This window comes from Macaca thibetana, chromosome 6, assembly GCF_024542745.1.
Source record: "Macaca thibetana thibetana isolate TM-01 chromosome 6, ASM2454274v1, whole genome shotgun sequence".
Taxonomy (NCBI): Eukaryota; Metazoa; Chordata; class Mammalia; order Primates; family Cercopithecidae; genus Macaca; species Macaca thibetana.
The window spans coordinates 110,467,284-110,488,646 of NC_065583.1; the positions used below are offsets into that span (position 1 = coordinate 110,467,284).

The 21,363-nt window shown below is 44.6% G+C and overlaps 1 protein-coding gene and 1 pseudogene across 5 annotated transcripts in view; both read left to right on the plus strand.

The window, feature by feature from the left end:
• CCDC125 (coiled-coil domain containing 125) overlaps positions 1-21,363 on the plus strand; it is a 48,850-nt gene that overhangs the window by 11,848 nt on the left and 15,639 nt on the right. For all 5 annotated transcript variants that reach the window (XM_050793567.1, XM_050793566.1, XM_050793570.1 and 2 more), the window contains exons 3-8: positions 2,151-2,209; positions 4,988-5,074; positions 8,163-8,240; positions 9,299-9,384; positions 12,261-12,343; positions 16,695-16,810. In XM_050793567.1, coding sequence (XP_050649524.1) covers positions 2,151-2,209; positions 4,988-5,074; positions 8,163-8,240; positions 9,299-9,384; positions 12,261-12,343; positions 16,695-16,810 — 509 coding nt within the window. The remainder of the gene's footprint in view (positions 1-2,150; positions 2,210-4,987; positions 5,075-8,162; positions 8,241-9,298; positions 9,385-12,260; positions 12,344-16,694; positions 16,811-21,363) is intronic.
• LOC126956556 (cofilin-1-like) lies at positions 2,218-4,967 on the plus strand (annotated as a pseudogene).

Genomic DNA, 21,363 nt, shown 5'->3' on the forward strand with positions numbered 1-21,363 from the left:
AGGTTTTGCCTTAGATACTGTCATGTTAATGAAATTTCACAATAGCAAAGAAAGTTGTTTTGAGAAATATTTTTTCAAAGTAAACATTCTTCTCAAAAAAATTTTTTTTACTTCCTATACTCTCTTGCTTATAATTTACCACTTTAATTTTTTTTTTTTTTTTTTTTTTTTTTTTTACTGCCATTGAGGCAGAAAGGAAAATGAAGCTCTTAGGAAGCTCAGTTTAACTTCTCAATTGATCACATTAAGGAGGAAATAATTGAAGTTACAGGACTCTTCTAGTCATTCTTTTTGGAAAGAAATAAAATCTAGGTTTCTTTTTTTTTTTGAGGCGGAGTTTTGCTCTTGTTGCCCAGGCTGGAGTGCAATGGTGCGATCTCAGTGCACTGCAACCTCTGACTCCCGGGTTCAAGCGATTCTCATGCCTCAGCTTCCTGAGTAGCTGGGATTAGAAGCGCCTGCCACCATTCCCAGCTAATTTTTGTATTTGTTAGTAGAGATGGGGTTTCACCATGTAGGCCAGGCTGGTCTTGAACTCCTGACCTCAGATGATCCACCCTTCTCAGCCTCCCAAAGTGCTAGGATTACAGGTGTGAGCCACCGCACCCGGCCTTTTGTTTTGTTTTTGAGACAGAATCTTGCTCTGTTGCCTAGGTTGGAGTACAGTGGCGCAATCACGGCACACTGTAACCCCCCTCTCCCGGGTTCAAGCAGGATTCTCCTGCTTCAGCCTCCCAAATAGCTGGGACTACAGGTGTGCACCACCATGCCTGACTAACTTTGTATTTTTAGTGGAGACAGGGTTTCACCACATAGACAGGCTAGTCTTGAAGTCCTGACCTCAGGTGATCTGCCTGCCTCAGCCTCCCAAAGTGCTGGGATTACAGGTGTGAGCCACCGTGCCCGGCCTTCAGGTTATTATTTTTATTTTTTTGAGAAAAAAAATAAAAATTTTTTTTTCTCCTGTCGCTCAGGTGGAGTCTAATGGTGAGATCTCGGCTCACTGCAACCTCTGCCTCCCGGGTTCAAGCAATTCTTCTGCCTTGCTCTCTTGAATAGCTGGGACTACAGGCAGGCACCACCACGCCCAGCTAATTTTTATATTTTTAATAGAGATGGGGTTTCACCATATTGGCCAGGCTGGTCTTGAACTCCTTACCTCAAGTGATCCACCCGCCTCGGCCTCCCAAAGTGCTGGGATTATAGGCGTGAGCCACTGCGCCCAGCCAAAGTTATTTCTTATATATTTATACCACTACATCATTCAAGCTTAAGCCTAAACAACAAAATCTATTTATTTTACTCACCAATATTCATGTTTTTCTATATTTTTATTTGAATGTAGTAATTAACCAACACATTAACATCTGCTTTATTTGAGAGTCCCGGTTTGTTTTTTTAGATGGTCTTGCTCTGTTGCTCAAGCTGGAGGATAGTGGTACAGTCATAGCTCACTGCAGCCTCGAACTCCTGGACTCAAGTGATCCTCCCACCTCAGTTTCCCACGTAGCTGGGACTACCAGCACATCACCATGTCTAGCTAATTTTTTATTTTACATTTCGTAGAGATGGAGGTCTTGTTGCCTAGGCTTGTTTCTAACTCCTGGCCTCAAGCGATCCTTAGGATCTATGTAAAAATTTTTTGTATTCCAAAGTACAGTATGTGTCTTTTCATTTGTGAAATGCTTTACACTCATATTTTTACCATAGTATGGTCTGTTAAAAAATTTTTTTTGAAACAGAGTCACTGTGTTGCCCAGGCTGGAATACAGTGTCACAATCTCCGCTCACTGCAACCTCCGCCTCCTGGGTTCAAGCGATTCTCCTGTCTCAGCCTCTCAAGTAGCTGGGACTACAGGCAGGCACCACCATGCCAAGCTAATTTTTGTATTTTTAGTACAGACGGGGTTTCACTATGTTGACCAAGCTGGCCTTGAACTCATGACATCAAGTGATCTGCCCGCCTAGGCCTCCCAAATTGCTGGGATTTCAGGCGTGAGCCACCGCACCTGGTGGTCTATTATAATTTTCTTCTCTTTGCAATTTAGGGGATGCCTGTATTGGGTAATTTGTAAACAAATGTCCTATGTTTAATTAGTTAAAAAATTCAAAATTTTCCCCCTAATAGATTCTTTTCTCCCCGCAAATAGATTCGAATTCAGAATTGTCAAATGAAGAATTAAGGCAATGTCTTCATGAAACTTTAGAGGTAGGTACTACAAAAATTCTCGGTTTAGTTGGGTCCCAGCAGTGGCTGCAGTGCTCTCGTCTTCTGCGGCTCTCTGTGCCCTCTCCTTTTCGCTTCCGGAAACATGGCCTCTGGTGTGGCTGTCTCTGATAGTGTCATCAAGGTGTTCAACGACATGAAGGTGTGTAAGTCTTCAACGCCAGAGGAGGTGAAGAAGCATAAGAAGGCGGTGCTCTTCGGCCTGAGTGAGGACAAGAAGAACATCATCCTGGAGGAGGGCAAGGAGATCCTGGTGGGCGATGTGGGCCAGACTGTCGACGACCCTTATGCCACCTTTGTCAAGATGCTGCCAGATAAGGATGGATTGCCGCTACGCCCTCTGTGACGCAACCTATGGGACCAAGGAGAGCAAGAAGGAGGACCTGGTGTTTATCTTCTGGGCCCCTGAGCCTGTGCCCCTTAAGAGCAAAATGATCAATACCAGCTCCAAGGACGCCATCAACAAGAAGCTGACAGGGATCAAGCAAGAATTACAAGCAAAATACTATGAGGAGGTCAAGGACCACTGCACCCTGGCAGAGAAGCTGGGGGCAGTGTGGTCATCTGCCTGGAAGGCAAGCCTTTGTGAGCCCTTTCTGGCCCCCTGCCTGGAGCATCTGGCAGCCCCACACCTGTCCTCGGGGGTTGCAGGCTGCCCCCTTCCTGCCAGATAGGAGGGGCTGGGGGCATCCCAGCAGGGGAAGGGCAGTCCCTTCACCCCAGTTGCCAAACAGACCCCCCACTGCCTGGATTTTCCTTCTCCCTGCATCCCTGATGGTTCTGGCCTTCCCAAACTGCTTTTGAGCTTCTGATTCCTCTTGGGTTGAAGCAGACCAAGTTCCCCCCAGGCACCCCAGTTGTTGGGGGAGGCCTGTATTTTTTTTAACAACACCCCCACTCCCCACCTGTTCCTCCCACTTCCCTTGCTGCTGACTCGTAACCGCAATAATGACTCTGTGCTTGTCTGTTTAGTTCTGTGTATAAATGGAAGGTTGTGGAGATGACCCCTCCCTGTGCTGGCTGGTTCCTCTCCCTTTTCCCCTGCTCACTGCTACTCATGCAAGCAGGACCAGTAAGAGACTTTTGATTAAAAAAAAAAAAAATTCTCAAGTGAATAAAGTCCATTGATAGATACTTTGTTTAAATGGTACTAAATCTGTGGGGAAGGCAAATTTTGGCTTTCCAGATATTCTTGCTGAACCACACTCGAGAGCTCATCCTTTTCAACTGGCCTCCTCTGTTTCTTATCCACCTCATCTCTTAAAGAAGCTACTTATGTAAACATGCCCACCAGTTCTCCTTTCCATCCCACTTCTCTTATCTCCTCCTTGAGAAAGTAAGATCACTTCCTTCCACCTGCTTTCCCCGTATGTGTGGCTTCAAACAATCTGACTTAATTTCACCTCATTAAAGTCAGAAGCCCAGAGTCTCCAGCGGCCTGAGGAGCCCACTGCCTTGGTGGGAATTGCAGTTTCTGCGAGGGGTGCCTGTCCTTTGGGAAATAGGAAGCCCACCTTAGTGTGTGTTTGGGACTCTTCCTGTGAAAGCTACTGTATTCGGCTGCCGAGACAAAGTACCACAGACCGGTGGCTTAAAACAACAGAAATCTATTTGCTCTCAGTTCTGGAGGCTGAAGTTTGAAACCAAAGTTTCAGCAGGCCGTTCTCCCTCTGAAGGCTTTAGAGGAGAGTCCTTTGCCTCTTCCTAGCTTCTGATGCTTGCTGCAGTCGTTGGTGTTCCTTGGCTGGTAGCTGCAGAAATCCAGCCTCTGCCTGTCACATGGACTTCTCCCTATGAATCTGGGTCCAAATTTCCCTCAATTTATAAGGACACTAGTCATTGGATTGGGGCCGGCAGCTGCCTCCTTACCTTGAGTCCCTACATAAGGAACTGCAACCTCAGTATGTAAACAACACGAAAGCCAACTGGGGCTGGGGGCAGTGTCTCACGACTGTAATCCCATTACTTTGGGAGGCCAAGGCCAGTGGATCATTTGAGGTCAGGAGTTCGAGACCAGCCTGGCCAATATAGTGAAACCCCTGTCTCTACTAAAAATACAAAAATTATCCAGGCAGTAGTGGTGCATGCCTGCAATCCCAGCTACTTGGGAGGCTGAGGCAGGAGAATCACTTGAGCCTGGGAGGTGGAGGTTGCAGTGAGTCGAGATCATGCCACTGCACTCCAGCCTGGGCAACCGAGTGAGACTCTGTCTCAAAAACCTCCCTGGTTCAAGCAATTCTCATGCCTGAGCCTCTGGAGTAGCTGGGTTTACAGGTGTGAGCCACCATGCCCAGCTATTTTTTTTTTTAATTGAGACAGAGTCTCGCTCTGTCACTCAGACTGGAGTACAGTGACTTAGTCTTGGCTCACTGCAACCTCCGCCTCCTGGGTTCAAGCGATTCTCCTGTCTGAGCCTCGAGAGTAGCTGGGATTACAGGCGTGCGCCACCATGCCCGGCAAATTTTTTGTATGTTTAGTAGAGATGGGGTTTCACCATGTTAGCCAGGCTGGCCATGAACTCCTGACCTGAGGTGATCCACCCACCTTGGACTCCCAAAATGCAGGGATTACAGGTGTGAGCCACCTCACCTGGCCGAGGCTTTCAATTTTAGTATGTCTGGTTCACTCACTAAGTCTAGAAGAATTTTCAGCCTCATTTGTAAGTGCTTTGAGCCAAGGGTAAATGTAGACTAGCCAAACTGATAATTTTAGGTTTGCATATCTTGCAGATAGGAAGACTAATTTTCTTTCTGTCCTCAGGAGGTAGAAATTTTAAAAACTGAACTTGAGGCATCTCAAAGACAACTCAGAGGTAAAGAGGAAGCATTGAAAATTCTTCAAAGCATGGTAAGAAGTTGTTTTTAAACTTTCACCACTTACACATTCCAATAATAATGTTGATATGGTTTTAAGTTTTAAAACCAAAACAGAAGGACTTAATATAGTTGAAGGTTTTTTTAGGTATGTATATTTTTAAGAACTTTATAATTTATATATCACGAAATTCACATGTAAATATACACTACAATTCATTTTTACTAGATATAAGATATAAGAGTTGTACCACCATCACTATAATCTAATTTTAGAGTATTTCCAACACCAAAAAAGGGACTTGGTGCCCATCAGCAGTCATTCCTCATTCCCACCCCTATCCCCAGTAATCTACTTTCTGTTTGTACATTTGCCTTTTCTATTTAATATAAATAGAATCATAAGATATGTGACTGGATTCTTTTGCACTGGGATTCTTTTAGTTAGCATGTTTTAGAGGTTCATACATGTTGTAGCATGTATCAGTACTTTCTTCCTTTTTATTGCCAAGTAATACTCCATTGTGTAGATGCACCATGTTTTGCTTATGCATTCACCAGTTGATGGACATTTGGGTGGTGTATTAGTCCATTTTCATGCTGCTGATAAAGACATACCCAAGACTGGGGGGAAAAAAGGTTTAATTGGACTTACAGTTCCGCATGGCTGTGAAGGCCTCAGAATCGTGACGGGAGGTGAAAGGCACTTCCTACGTGGCAGTGGCAAAAGAAAATGAGGAAGATGCAAAAGTGGAAACCCCTGATAAAACCATCAGATCTCATGAAACTTATTTACTACCATGAGAACAGTATGGGGGAAACCACCCCCATGATCCAAATTATCTCCCACTGGGTCCTTCCCACAACACGTGGGAATTATGGGAGTATAATTCAAGATGAGATTTGGGTAAGGACACAGAGCCAAACCATATAATTCTGCTCTGGCTCCTCCAAGTCTCATGTCCTCACATTTCAAAACCAATGATGCCTTCCCAACAGTCCCCCAAGTCTTAAATCATTTCAGCATTAACCCAAAAGTCCACAGTCCAAAGTCTCATCTGAGACAAGGCAAGTCCCTTCTGCCTATGAGCTGGTAAAATCAAAAGCAAGCTATTTACTTCCTAGATACAATGGGGATGTAGGTATATAGCCATTCCAAATGGGAGAAATTGGCCAAAACAAAGGGGTTACAGGGCCCATGCAAGTCCAAAATCCAGTGAGGCAGTCAAATTTTAAAGCTCCAAAATGATCTCCTTTGACTCTAGGCCTCACATCCAGGTCACATTGATTCAACAGGTGGGTTCCCATGGCCTTGGGCAGCTCCACCCCTGTGGCTTAGCAGGGTACAGCCTCCCTCCTGGCTGCTTTCACGGGCTGGCATTGAGTGTCTGTGGCTTTTCCAGGTGCACAGTGTAAGCCATGGGTGGATCTACCATTCTGGGGTCTGGAGGACGGTGGCCCTCTTCTCATAGCTCCACTAGGCAGTGCTGCAATAGGGCCTCGGTGTGGGGGCTCCAACCCCACATTTCCCTTCTGCAGTACCCTAGCAGAGGTTCTCCATGAGAGCCCCATCCCTGCAGGAAACTTCTGCCTGGACATCCAGGCATTTCCATACATCTTCTGAAATGTAGTGGAGGTTCCCAAGCCCCGATTCTTTACTTCTGTGTACCCACAGGCTCAACATCACGTGGAAGCTGCCAAGGCTTGCGGCTTGCACCCCCTATATTCACAGACTGTGCTGTACCTTGGCTGCTTTCAGCCACCGCTGGAGTGGCTGGGACATAGGGCACCAAGTCCTTAGACTGCACACAGCACGGGGACCCTGGGCCCTGCCCATGAAATCATTTTTTCCTCCAAGACTTCTGGCTCTGTGATGGGAGAGGCTGCTGCAAAGGTCTCTGACATGCCCTGGAGACATTTTCCCCATTATCTTGGGGATTAACATTTGGCTCCTTATTACTTATGCAAATATTTGCAGCTAGCTTAAATTTATCCTTAGAAAATGGGATTTTCTTTTCTATTGCATTGTCAGGCTGCAAATTTTCCAAACTTTTATGCTCTGCTTCCCTTTTAAAACGTAATACCTTTAACAGTACCCAAGCCACCTCTTGAATGCTTTGCTGCTTAGAAATTTCTTCCACCAGATACTCTAAATCATCTCTCTCAAGTTCCACAAATCTCTAGGGCAGGGGCAAAATGCCACAAATCTCTTTGCTAAAACATAACAAGAGTCACCTTTGCTCCAGTTCTCAACAAGTTCTTCATCTCCATCTGAGACCACCTCAGCCTGGATTTCATTGTCCATATCATTATCAGTGTTTTTGTCAAAGACACTCAACAAATATCTAGAAACTTCCAATCTTTCCCACATTTTCCTGTCTTCTTCTGAGCCCTCCACACTGTCCCAATCTCTGCCTGTTACCCAGTTCCAAAGTAGCTTCCACGTTTTTGGGTATCTTTTCAGCAATGCCCCACTCTACTGGTGCCAAATTACTGTATTAGTCCATTTTTATGCTTCTGATAAAGACATACCCAAGACTGGGAAGAAAAAGAGGTTTAATTGGACTTACAGTTCCACATGGCTGGGGAGGCCTCAGAATCATGGCGGGAGGCGAAAGGCACTTCATACTTGGCAGCAGCAAGAGAAAATGAGAGAGATGCAAAAGCGGAACCCCTGAGAAAATCATCAGATCTGATGAGACTTATTCACTACCATGAGAACAGTATGGGTAAAACTGTCCCCTTGATTCAAATTATCTCCCACTGGGTCCCTCCCACAGTATGTGGGCATTATTGGAGTACAATTCAAGATGAGATTTGAGTGGGGACACAGAGCCAAACCATATCAGGTGGTTTCCACTTTATGACTGATGAATAGTACTATTCTGAACACTTTCTTTGTGTGGAATTCATTCATTCATTCCCACATTCATTGGAAAAGAGCCAAACCAAGATCTCCCGACTTTTGAACTATCAGACTCTCCATAAAAGGTGGTCACTGTGAAATTCTTATCTCAATTCATCTTAATTTTCCATTGCCTTAAAATAAAAGAGAACTTCATGATGTACAGAGGAGTAATTACAAATTTAATTTATACTGATGCTAGTTTTATTTTTCTTAGGCAATACTTGGCAAAGCCACAAGTCATACGCAGGCAGTGCTTCAAAAAACTATGGAACAAAACAGATCCTTGAAGAAGGTATTTGGTGCTTTTAGTGTAGACTTATTGAATTCAATAAACTTTAAATATAGTTTTCCTAAACTCACCATACTAATGGATCTGTCATTTGTGCATACCCTCTGCTAGGTGTGCTTCAGTTCTGATGGTCTTCCCTTTTGGAGTTTGCAATCTAAAACAGACTGTCATGTGCACAATGAATTCAGGTTATTTTTATTTCCCTATGTTAAGGTAGTAGGAGGCCTGCCAAATAGGTACTTCTCATTTTTCTTCTTCTGCTTTTTTTTTCTTTTTTTTTTTTTTGAGATGGAGTCTCACTCTGTCGCCCAGGCTGGAGTGCAGTGGTGCAATCTCTACTCGCTGCAAGCTCTGCCTCCCAGGTTCATGCCATTCTCTTGCCTCAGCCTCTGGAGTAGCTGGGAATACAGGCGCCCACCACCACACCCAGCTAATTTTTTGTGTTTTTAGTAGAGACGGGATTTCACCACGTTAGCCGGAATGGTCTTGATCTCCTGACCTCGTGATCCGCCCGCCTCGGCCTCCCAAAGTGCTGGGATTACAGGCGTGAGCCACCACACCCGGCCCATTTTTCTTCTTAAAAAAAATTTTTTTTTTAATCCTTATCCTTGCCTGGCAGAACATACGTCTTTCTGACCATCTCATCTTCACTATAAAGATAGTTAGAAATCATCCTAGATGGTCATGTCTCCTGTGCTTGGTGTGTTCTCCTTTGATGGGGCCATTGAGCTAAGATTTCCAGAAGTGGATTTTGCTTGAGGTCTCTACATGCAGCGGAGGTGGGCACTGAGAAATCTAGGTGTAGCAGTCCAGCAAATTTTGAAGCCAAACAATTTGAAATTTTTTCTATATTAAGTGAGTTTTGGCAGAGTTGTTTTGAGTGCTAAAGAGGCATGTTATATGTGTTTACAAATGTCAGAGATACTTTTTGAGCAATACTTAATTTTTCTCTTTAAACCATTTCTGAGAACTGATTATATGATTTACTTCAGGTATTCACAATGTCCTGAAACGATTTATTTGTAGTAATTTGCCATGAAGGTACTATTTTCTTTCCATAGGAAATAAATGCGTTGCAGTGGGAAATAGAATTTGATCATAATAGATTTAAAAATATAGAAGAATCTTGGATCCACAAATATGACAGGTTTGTATATTACTCCATTATTTTTCTTTGACAACCTTTAAAATGTATGTAATTCAAAAGTAATTTATGCTTTCTTCTTTGAGCTGAGTGCAAAAGATTGTAAAATTTTTATTGCTTAGCCACTAACTAGTCACATATTTTTCTGTTAGAGTTAATTTTCCTTCAAGAAAAAAAAAAAAAAAAAAAAGCATAGGCTGGGTGTAGTGGCTCACACATGTAATCCCAGCACTTTGGGAATCTGAGGCAGGAGGATCACTTGAGTCCAGGAGTTTGAGACCAGCCTGGGCAACATGTTGAAACCCTATCTCTACAAAAATACAAAAAGTAGCTGGGTGTGGTGGCTTGCACCTGTAGCCCCAACTACATGGAAAGCTGAGGTGTGAAGATCACTTGGGCCTGGGAGTCGGAGGCTGCAATGAGCCATGATCGCGCCACTGCACTTCAGCCTGGATGACAGAGTGAGTCCGTGTCTCAAAAATAAAACAAAACCAAAAACCAAAAACCAAAATAGTATAAACTCTATCTTAAAATACAGTGTAAGAATTATTTTGGAATTAGAACTATTTGTTGTTTTCAAAAAAAATCTTTTGAGGGGCTGGGCATGATGGCTCACACTTGTAATTTCAGCACTTAGGGAGAATGAGGTGGGAGGACTGCTTTGGTTCAGGAGTTCAAAACTAGCCTAGATGACACAGTAAGATCCTCATCTTGTTAAAAAAAAAAAAAAAAGATGAAAAATAAGATGGTTAAGATAGTAAATTTTTATGTTCTGACAATCAGCTCCAAAGAGAGAAAAAATTTCTTTGGAACAACTCTTTTATTTGTATGAGTTTATTTAATAACTTTAAATTATACACTTACTCTAAAGTCAGTCATTTCAGTTGGGCGTCTTGGCTCACAACTGTAATCCTATCGTGGCCCCAATCCCTGTTGGACTGAACAAAGGGGGACGAATGTGGGAATAAAAATAAAGACAAAAGAGTATATTTGGAAGAAGGGGTCAGGGGGCTCCTTGCTCTAGTGAACAAGGGCCCTGAGCTTTTAGCGCTATTCATATTTATTGAGTAAAGGAGATAGGGAGGAGGTGGTTGTCAGTCAGCTGCTTGACTCGGTGCAGGCTTGCACAACTGCATTCTTTGAACAGTAGTCTCCAGATGTTCCAGTAGATAACCTCAAGGAACATGGCACCAGAGAGTGACTGCCCTCAGCAAACCTTCTGGTGACAGTTGCAGTTTAAGTTTGCCCACATCCTGCATTCATGATGAACAGTTTGCTGTTTGATCATATAGCCTAGTTGTCACGATCCTCCGGCTTTTGGCTCTCTATATAATCCCAGCACTTTGGGAGGCTGAGGCAGGCGGATTACTGGAGGCCAGGAGTTCTAGACCAACCTGGCCAATGTGGTGAAACCCTGTCTCTACCAAAAATACAAAAATTAGCTGGGCATGGTGGCACGCACCTGTAATCCCAGCTACTCAGGAGACTGAGGCAGGAGAATCGCTTGAACCCAGGAGGTAGAGGCTACAGGGACCTGAGGCTGGGCCACTGCACTCTAGCCTGGGTGACAGAGCGAGACCTTGTATCCAAAAAAAAAAAGACTGAATAATATTCCATGTTAGGTGTGTATGCCATTTTGTTTATCCATTCATTCCTGATGGACACTTGAGTTAACTCTACCTTTTGGCTATTTTGCATGATGCTGCTATGAACATCGGTGTACCCTATGTATCTATGGATCTTTTTTTCTCATGAAATACTTTGTTGTTGTTGTTGTTGTTGTTTAGAGCAGTTATAGATTCACAGCAAAATTGAGCAGAAGGTACAGGGATCTCTCATGTACACAGCCTCCCCCACTAACAACATCCCCCACCAGAATGGTACATTATTTATAACCAATGTTGATACATCATTATTACCCGAAGTCCATAGTTTACATGAAGACCTATGTATATACGTTTCTGAAGGTGACCTAAGCATATAGTTGATACTCAAATGGTTATTAAGTAAAGAGAATGAGTATGCAAAATGGATGGCTTAGAAATATTTCTGGTTCTGATTATGTCTCAACTAAGAAGGGTTAAGAGTATGTTTAGGCTGGGCGCGGTGGCTCACGCCTGTAATCCCAGCACTTTGGGAGGCCGAGGCAGGCAGATCACTTGAAGTCAGGAGTTTGAGATCAGCCCGGCCAACGTGGTGAAACCACTTTTCTACTAAAATATGAAAATTAGCCAGGTGTGGCAGGTGCCTCTAATCCTAGTTACTCAGGAGGCTGAGGCAGGAGAATCACTTGAACCTGGGAGGCGGAGGTTGCAGTGAGCCGAAATCACACGACTGCACTCCAGCCTAGGTAAAAGAGCGAGACTCTGTCTCAAAAAGAAAAAAAGGAGTATGTTTAAAATCTTGGCTCGGCATTATGGCTCACAACTGTAATCCCAGCCCTTTGGGAGGCTGAGGCGGGCTGATCACTTGAAGTCAGGAGTTTGAGACCAGCCTGGCCAACATGGTGAAACCCCGTCTCTACTAAAAATACAAAAATTAGCTGAGTGTGGTGGCAGACACCTATAATCCCATCTATTTGGGAGGCTGAGGCAGGAGAATCACTTGAACCCAAGAGATGGAGGTTGCAGTGAGCTGAGATTGCGCCACTGCACTCCGGCCTGGATGACACGAGTGAGACTCCATCTCAAAAAAAAAAAAAAAAACTTACCACATTCCTTTAAATTGTTTTTATTTTTGTGATACATGTAAATTCCAGACTATTTTGAAGTAGGAAAAACTATATTTAGATTTTTGTGTTCCAATTATGGCAATAAAAATATTCTCACTCAGCAAGGAAGTTTTAATGTTTTAGTTATTTGAAGGCTACTTTTTTCCAGGCTAAACTGTGAAAATGCAGTCCTCAAAGAGAATTTGAAAGTGAAAACAGAAGAAATTAAAATGCTAAAGTCTGACAATGCAGGTAATGATGATTTTTGTATTAAGAGCACATGTATCAATAAAGATAACATGCTAGTATTTTGAAATAATATACATTAAGCATAATGGAATAAATGTATCATTTAGGTTTTTTAAATTTAAGAACATTTATCAAGGTGAAATTCACACAACATAAAACTATTTAAAAGTGAACAATTCCTGGCTGGGTGCAGTAGCTCACACTTGTAATCCCGGCACTTTGGGAGGCCAAAGCGGGCAGATCATCTGAGGTCAGGAGTTCAAGACCAGCCTGGCCAACATGATGAAACTCAATTTCTACCAAAAATACAAAAATTAGCCAGGCATGGTGGTGCACACCTGTAGTCCCAACTACTCATTAGGCTGAGGCAGGCAAATCGTTTTTACTCTGGAGGTGGAGGTTGCAGTGACCCAAGATTGTGCCTCTGCACTCCAGCCTGGACAACAGAGTCAGACTCCATCTATTAAAAAAAAAAAAAAAGTGAACAATTCTTGCCAGGCACAGTGACTCATGCCTGTAATCCCAGAACTTTGTGAGGCCAAGGCAGGAGGATACCTTGAGCTTAGGAATTTGAGACCAGCCTGGGCAACATAGCAAAACCTTGTTTCTTTTTTTTTTTTTTTGAGACAGAGTCTCACTCTGTCGCCCAGGCTGGAGTGCAGTGGCGCAATCATGGCTCACTGCAACCTCCGCCTCCCAGGTTCGCGCCATTCCCCTGCCTCAGCTTCCCAAGTAGCTGGGACTACAGGCGCCCACCACCATGCCTGGCTAATTTTTTATATTTTTAGCAGAGACGGGGTTTCACCGGGTTAGACAGGATGGTCTCGATCTCCTGACCTCGTGATCCGCCCACCTCAGCCTCCCAAAGTGTTGGGATTACAGGCATGAGCCACCGTGCCCGGCCTGCAAAATCTTGTTTCTATTAAACAAACAGGCCGGGTGTCGTGGCTCACACCTGTAATCCCAGTACTTTGGGAGGCTGAGGTGGACGGATCACGAGGTCAGGAGATCGAGACCATCCTAGCTAACACAGTGAAACCCCATCTCTGCTAAAAATATAAAAAATTAGCCGGGCATGGTGGCGGGCACCTGTAGTCCCAGCTACTCGGGGGGCTGAGGCAGGAGAATTGCTGGAACCCGGGAGGCGGAGCTTGCAGTGAGCTGAGATTGTACCACTGCACTCCAGCCTGGGCGACAGAGCGAGACTCCGTCTCAAAAACAAACAAACAAACAAAAAAAACTGAACAAATAACAACAGAAAAACCAAAATTAGCCAGATGTGGTGGCACTGGCCTGTAGTCCCAGCTACTTGGGAGGCTGAAGTGGGAGGATTGCTGGAGCCCAGGAGGTTGAGGCTGCAGTGAGCAGTGATTGTGCCACTGCACTGCAGCTTGGGTGACAGAGCGAAACTCTGTCTCGAGAAAATAAATCAGCAATTCAGTGGCATTCACAAAGTTGCCTAACCACCACCTCTGTCTAGTTCCAGACAGTTCCAGTACTCCAAAGTAAAATCTCATACCCATTAAGCAATTTCTCACCATTTTCTCCTTTTTATTTAGTTTTCACTTGAAGCAAAATGATAGAGCACCTGATATTTGAAGAACCTAAGTAGAAATGATATATATATATATATGTGTGTGTATAATTTGTATGTTATATATCTCTTATATAATGGTCTACCTTATGATGAAAGTGATGCAAGGATACTAAGATAGTTGATGTTACCTTTTTTTTTTTTTTTTTTTTTTTGAGATGGAGTCTCACTCTGTCGCCAGGCTGGAGTGCAGTGGCTCAATCTTGGCTCACTGCAACCTCCGCCTCCTGGGTTCAAGCAATTCTTCTGACTCAGCCTCCTGAATAGCTGGGATTACAGGTGCCCGCCACCATGCCCAGCTAATTTTTGTATTTTTAGTAGAGATGGGGGTTTCACCATTTTGGCCAGGATGGTCTCAATCTCCTGACCTCGTGATCTGCCTGCCTCGGCCTCCCAAAGTGCTGGGATTACAGGCGTGAGCCACCGCACCTAGCCTTTTATTTTTTGAGACGGAATCTCACTCTGTTGCCCAGGCTGGAGTGCAGTGGTGCCATCTCAGCTTACTGCAACCTCCACCTCCCAGTTCAAGCGATCCTCCTGCCTCAGCCTCCCGAGTAGCTGGGACTACAGGTGCCCACCACCATGCCTGGCTAATTTTTGTATATTTAGTAGAGGCAGGGTTTCACCATGTTGGCCAGGCTGGTCTCAAACTCCTGACCTCAAATGATCCACCCATCTTGGCCTCCCAAAGTGCTGGGATTACAGGCGTGAGTCACTGTGTCTGACATGATGTTAACTTTTTGCATATTTTATTTATTTATTTATTTATTTATTTATTTATTTATTTTCACACAGGGTCTTGCTCTGTTGCCCAGTTTGGAGCACAGTAACACAATCTCAGTTCACTGCAACCTCCACTTTCTGGGCTCAAGAGATCCTCCCACCTCAGCCTCCCAAGTTGCTGGTACTACAGGCGTGTTCCACCATGTCCAGCTAATTAAAAAGTATATTATTATTATTATTATTATTATTTTGAGACAGAATCTCACTCTGTCACCCAGACTGGAGTGCAGTGGCACAATCTCAGCTCACTATGACCTCCGCCTCCCAGGTTCAAGTGATTCTCCTGCCTCCACTTCCTGAGTAGCTGGGATTGCAGACACCCACCACCATGCCCAGATTTTATATATATATATATATATATATATATATATATATATATATATTTTTTTTTTTTTTTTAGATGGAGTCTCGCTCTTGTTACCCAGGCTGGAGTGCAGTGGTGCAATCTCACCTCACTGCAACCTCCTCCCGGGTTCAAGTGATTCTTCCACCTTGGCCTCCCACGTAGCTGGGATTATAGGCACCTGCCATCATGCCCAGCTAATATTTTTGTCTTTTTGTAGAGACGGGGTTTCACCATGTTGACCAGGCTGGTCTTGAACTCCTGACCTCAGGTGATCCGCCTGCCTCGGCCTCCCAAAGTGCAGCATTAAAAAACAAATTTTGTAGAGATGGGGGTGCCTCACTTTGTGAGGGCTCAACTCCTGGGCTCAAGCAATCCTCCCACCTTTGCCTCCAAAAGTGCTAGGATCACAGATGTGAGCCCCTGCACCCAGCCCTAAAAACTTAGAGAAGAGGCTAGTTCTTTCTTCTTAGCAGAAATTAAAGAGGTGGCTTGAAGAGGACAAAACACAAGCCAGGCACTGTTGCTCATGCCTGTAATGCCAGTGCTGTGGGAGGCCAAGGGGAGAGGATTGCTTGAGGCCAGGAGTCCTAGACCAACTTGGGCAACATAACGAGACTTCTCCTCTACAAAAAATAAACAAAAATTAGCCAGGCATGGTAGCATGCACCTGGCTTTTTTTGGAGAGGGAGTCTTGCTCTGTCGCCCAGGCTGGAGTGCAGTGGTGCAATCTCGCCTCACTGCAACTTCCTGGCTACTTGGGAGGTGAAGGTGAGAGGATCCCTGGAGCCCAGGAGTTTGAAGTTGCAGTGAGCTATGATTGGACCACTGCACTCCAGCCTGGGTGACAGAGCAAGACCCTGTCTCTTAAACAAAGAAAAGAAAGGAAAAAAAGAAGAAAAGGACAAAAAAAGCTCTAAATTAGGTCCTGGGGCTGAGAGCAGCACTTTATGCTGTGTCTTAGCTGAGTCGTATAAATGCCTCCAGCTGAAATCTGCACACACAGCTGGTGCTTCTCAGCACCAGGGACTCCAGCTGATAAGGATGCCTCCTGTGTTAGATAAGTTCAGGACAGAAGCTGCTCACAATCACAAGTCCTCCCCTTCTGTCCTACACTCCACCCTGCAGTGACGGGGAAAAGATTGTTTTCTGCTCCCCAGTAGACAGCAGGACCCCTCTTGTTCTAAATGTTTGCTTTGAGATCTTCTTGTGAAAACTCCTAAAACAAAAACCTGATAGAGCTTGGATAGCTGGTATGTCTGACAGGAATACAATATATGAGATCTCACCATCCAGTTTTCTCACTAACCATAAAGTCTCTGAATAATTTGCTTTTACACATTCCCTTTTGGAAAATCCTTCAAAGTTTCCAAGAGGAAATAGGAATCCGACTTCAGTTGCAAAGTTAAGATGCTTTTCCATACATGGAAATGACATCATCTCATCTAGTATTACATATATATATGATCTTACATGATACTCACTATTCTATCAGATAGGTTTTCTGAATGGAGCCAGATCTTGTGGGTAGTGTACTGCTTGTACGAAATGAATATGTGATGTTGGGGTAACTAGATTGGATAAGGCTGGAGTTAGGCTTCATAATGAATATTTTCTCATATGGCCCTTCGTAGTTTTGAATCAACAGTATTTGGAGGCCCTTGCCATGCTTGATATCAAACAGCAGAAGATGGCTCAGGAAAACATGTGCTGTGATAAAAGTGGCTTTGCAGAGGCTTCCGGTCTTGAGGTAGGTAAGCATGTGGAAAAGCTGGACACAAGGGACATTTTTTACTTTCCTTTTCTTTGCCCCATTGCCTTTGTGTACACGTTCTAGGATAGCACATACTTAGCAATTTGAGGATGAGAGTGAGAGAGGCCCCTGGGTTTGCCCAGGTCGGCTCTTCCAGTCTTGCTGGTTCCATGCCCTTCATACAGGACATTCTTGGACATGAGGGCATGTGCTGGCCACTTCTGCCCCATTTATTTCTTATCTTTACGGTCCTAGCAGAAGCTGTGTTGGTAATGTCTCACACCTGGGTCGGGGCTTACCATTTGAGTGCTTTCGTACACATTGTTGTATCTGATCTTCATCGGAGTCTTGTGAGGCCTGCAAAGCAGGTGTTATCCCCATTTTAGAGAAGAGGAAACTAAGGCTCAAATTAGTTCAGTTACTTTCCTGAGGTGGCAAGGTCAATCTGTGGTAAAGCCAGGTTCAGAACAAAAATCTGCTGGTGCAATGCCAATGGCTGGCAATGTGGGAGTTTGGCTAATGAGGTCAGAAGGGGCCTGGGACTCATACAAAAATAATGGAGCAGTAGAGTGAGAGGGGGCAGCCATGCACTTATTGTAGAACTTAGGAAAAATTGGTAATAATAATAGCAAATACCTGCAAAGTCCTGAACAAGTTTAGATGATGTTCTAAGTGCTTTACATACATTGATATATTTAGTCCACACAACTACCCCATAAAGTGGGTACTGTTATAATCCCCACTTCACAAATGAGGTAACAGAGGCATTGAGGGGTTAAGTAATTTGCCTGGTGCCGCACAGCTAGTGTGTCGTGGAGCTGGGATTTGCAGCCTGTAGACTGAGCTTAGAGTCTGCGCTTTTGAACACCCTGTTCTGCTGCCATGGGTGGAAAACTAGTGTAATAGCAAAAAGAAAAAAAAAAAAAAAAATACAAGAAACAGCTTAAAGAAAGTTTAGGGACAGGGTGTTTTATGATACTCTTGAGTAGACTGTGGGCCAGCCTTACCTCCAGCCAGGCAGGAACAAGGGCCCTGACCCAGCTGATGAGGGAGCACTGAGGTAAGAAGTAGCACTGGGAGTCAGGGGTCCTGGCCGAAACCTGTCATGATTTATATTGGCTCTTCCCAGGTCTTGGTTGCTTTTGGCAACTTAGGCATGGGCGGTTATCAGGAGTAGGAAAATGAAAAGGGAAAAGACCTTTCTGCCACAGATCCACCATTTGTACATTCAGCTCAACTGAAAGCTCACCCCGTGCCTCACGGTTATCGCTGATGTGAGAAAGAATGTTCCGAAATGGCCTTTACACTAAGGGAGGCAGTGGAATTTTACTCTCTGAAAAGCCTCTAAAATAGGATTATATTTTATGTCAGCTCATCCATGTGAAATGTACAGCAACAGGAAGATGCTTAGATAACAATTTTATAGTAAATTCCACACAAAACTTTAATTTTTTTTTTTTTTGGTTTTGTTTTGTTTTTGAGACAGGGCCTCACTCTGTAGCTCAGGCTGGATGGAGTACAGTGGCACAATCATGGCTCTCTGCAGCTTAGACCTCCTGGGCTCAGGTGATCCTCTGACCTCAGCCTCCCAAATAGCTGGGACTATGGGTGCACACCACTATTACACCCAGCTAATTTTTTTTCCTTTTTTTTTGTAGAGACAAGGTCTCATGTTGCCCAGGCTGGTCTCAAACTCCTGGGCTCAAGCTATCTGCCTGCCTCTGCCTCCCAAAGTGCTGGGATTACAGGTGTGAGCCACCACACCTAGCCCATATGAAACTTTAAAATATATGGGCCGGGCTCGGTGGCTCATGTCTGTAATCCCAGCACTTTGGGAGGCAGAGGCAGGCAGATCACCTGAGGTCAGGAGTTTGAGACCAGCCTGACCAACACGGAGAAACCCCGTCTTCACTAAAAATACAAAATTAGCCTGGCGTGGTGGCGCATGCCTTTAATCCCAGCTACTTGGGAGGCTGAGGCAGGAGAATTGCTTGAACCTGGGAGACTGAGGTTGCGGTGGGCCGTGATCATGCCATTGCACTCCAGCCTGGGCAACAAGAGCAAAACTCCCTCTCAAAAAAATAAATAAATAAGTAAATAAATATGGCACAGGCTGGCTGCAGTGGCTCATACCTATAATCCCAGCATTTTGGGAGGCTGAGGCAGGTGGATCATTTGAGGTCAGGGATTGGAGACCAGCCTGACCACCATGGTGAAACCCCATCTCTACTAAAGATACAAAAAAAAAAAAAAATTAGCTGGGTATGTTGGCACATGCCTATAATCTCAGCTTGAACTTGGGAGGCAGAAGGTGCAGGGAGCTGAGATTGCACCACTGCACTCCAGCCTAGGTGACAGAGCGAGATTCCGTCTCAAAAATAAATAAATAAGAATAAAATAAAATATATGGTGCACTATGTTGTATGATGCCCCTGTGAAATTGGTACATACTGGAATATGTTGGGAAAGTATTTGTGGTTAGCTTTCTGTTTGAGACGGAGTCTTGCTCTGTTGCCCAGGCTGGAGTACAGTGGTACAATCTCAGCTCACTGCAACCTCCACCTCCCGGGTTCAAGCGATTCTCCTGCCTCAGCCTCCCAAGTAGCTGGGATTACAGGCACCCACCACCATGCCCAGCTAATTTTTATATTTTTTAGTAGAGGTGGGGTTTCACCATGTTGATCAGGCTGGTCTCAAACTCCTGAACTCAGGTGATACACCCGCCTCAGCCTCCCAAAGTGCAGGGATTACAGGCATGAGCCACCATGCCTGGCCCACTTGTGGTTAGCTTTTAAAGTGGAGTTTTAAAAAGTAAAATTATTATACTACTTTTCTTCAAACTACAGTGGTCAACCAAGTGTCAACCAAAAATAATCAAAGGGATCAGAATCTATTATTTATTTATTTTTGTGACAGAGTTTCACTCTTGTTGCCCGGGGTGGAGTGCAATGCACGGTTTCAGCTCACTGTAACCTCTGCTTCCTGAGTTCAAGCGATTCTCCTGCCTCAGCCTCCCAAGTAGCTGGGATTACAGGCATGAGCCACCACGCCTGGCTAATTTTTGTATTTTCAGTAGAGATGGGGTTTCACCATGTTGGTCAGGCTGGTGTCGAACTCCTGACCTCAGGTCATCCACCTGCCTTGGCTTGCCAAAGTGCTGGGATTACAGGCATGAGCCACCACGCCTGGCCAGAATCTAGTTTAAAGAGTTTATTCAAGCACAAAAGTTGAGGATGGATCACCCAGGGAGGCACAGATTCCAAAGAAGTCAGTGTTTTAGGCCGGGCGTGGTGGCTCACGCCTGTAATCCCAGCACTTTGGGAGGCCAAGGTAGGCAGATCACGAGACTGGGAGATCGAGACCATCCTGGCTAACAAGGTGAAACCCCGTCTCTACTAAAAAAATTCGCCGGGCATGGTGGCGGGCGCCTGTGGTCCCAGCTACTCGGGAGGCTGAGGCAGGACAATGGTGTGAACCCGGGAGGTGGAGCTTGCAGTGAGCCGAGATTGCGCCACTGCACTCCAGCCTGGGTGACAGAGCTAGACTCTGTCTCAAAAAAAAAAAAAAAAAAAAAAAAAAGTCGGTGTTCTAAAGTGTAGAAGTTTGGGCTGGCCTATATGGACAATGTTTAGGGAAGTTTAACAGAATTTCAGCATCTTTTGATGGTATGGTTTAGTGCATAGTTACAGAGATCTTATTAGTTGAGGTGATTGTTTTCTTTTGGGGAAGGTATATTTAACATTCCACACTGAAAATGTAACAGCCCTGGGGTTCTTTTTTTTTTTTTTTTTTTTTTTTTTGAGACAGAGTCTTGCTCTGTCACCCAGGCTGGAGTGCAGTGGCCGGATCTCAGCTCACTGCAAGCTCCGCCTCCCGGGTTCACGCCATTCTCCTGCCTCAGCCTCCCGAGTAGCTGGGACTACAGGCGCCCGCCACTTCGCCCGGCTAGTTTTTTTTTTGTATTTTTTAGTAGAGACGGGGTTTCACCGTGTTAGCCAGGATGGTCTCGATCTCCTGACCTCGTGATCCGCCCGTCTCGGCCTCCCAAAGTGCTGGGATTACAGGCTTGAGCCACCGCGCCCGGCCAGCCCTGGGGTTCTTTTGGAAGTCATCTAGTCTGAGTTAGATATAGGAAAATAAGACAGCTAATCTATAACAGAGGTCAGTGATGGAAGCAGAAAGGTCTGGTCTCTGGTCTCTCCTCATTTACAGAACGAGAGCAACAAGGAAGAGGGTTACTCTCTAATCTAGAAGCAGAATTTCAAACATGCTGCCTGACTCAGTCTCCAGGGCTTAACTTCATCCTTGGCATAAGTTTGGATGGCGCTAAAGTTTTATTCTTTTACACAGGAATCAATCATATTTTTAAAATTTTTTTTAGGAGTGGAGGGATGACTGTTTCTCTCATTGATATATTTAAATTCCCTTGGCATTTCTGAGTAAATGACTCTCCTTAGAGGAAATTGGCAGTAGTGAATGCCGGGCATCAGGGCCACTGTCACAGGAAAGGTGTGCTGTGGATGTTAGTGTTAACCATATTGTTAGGCTAA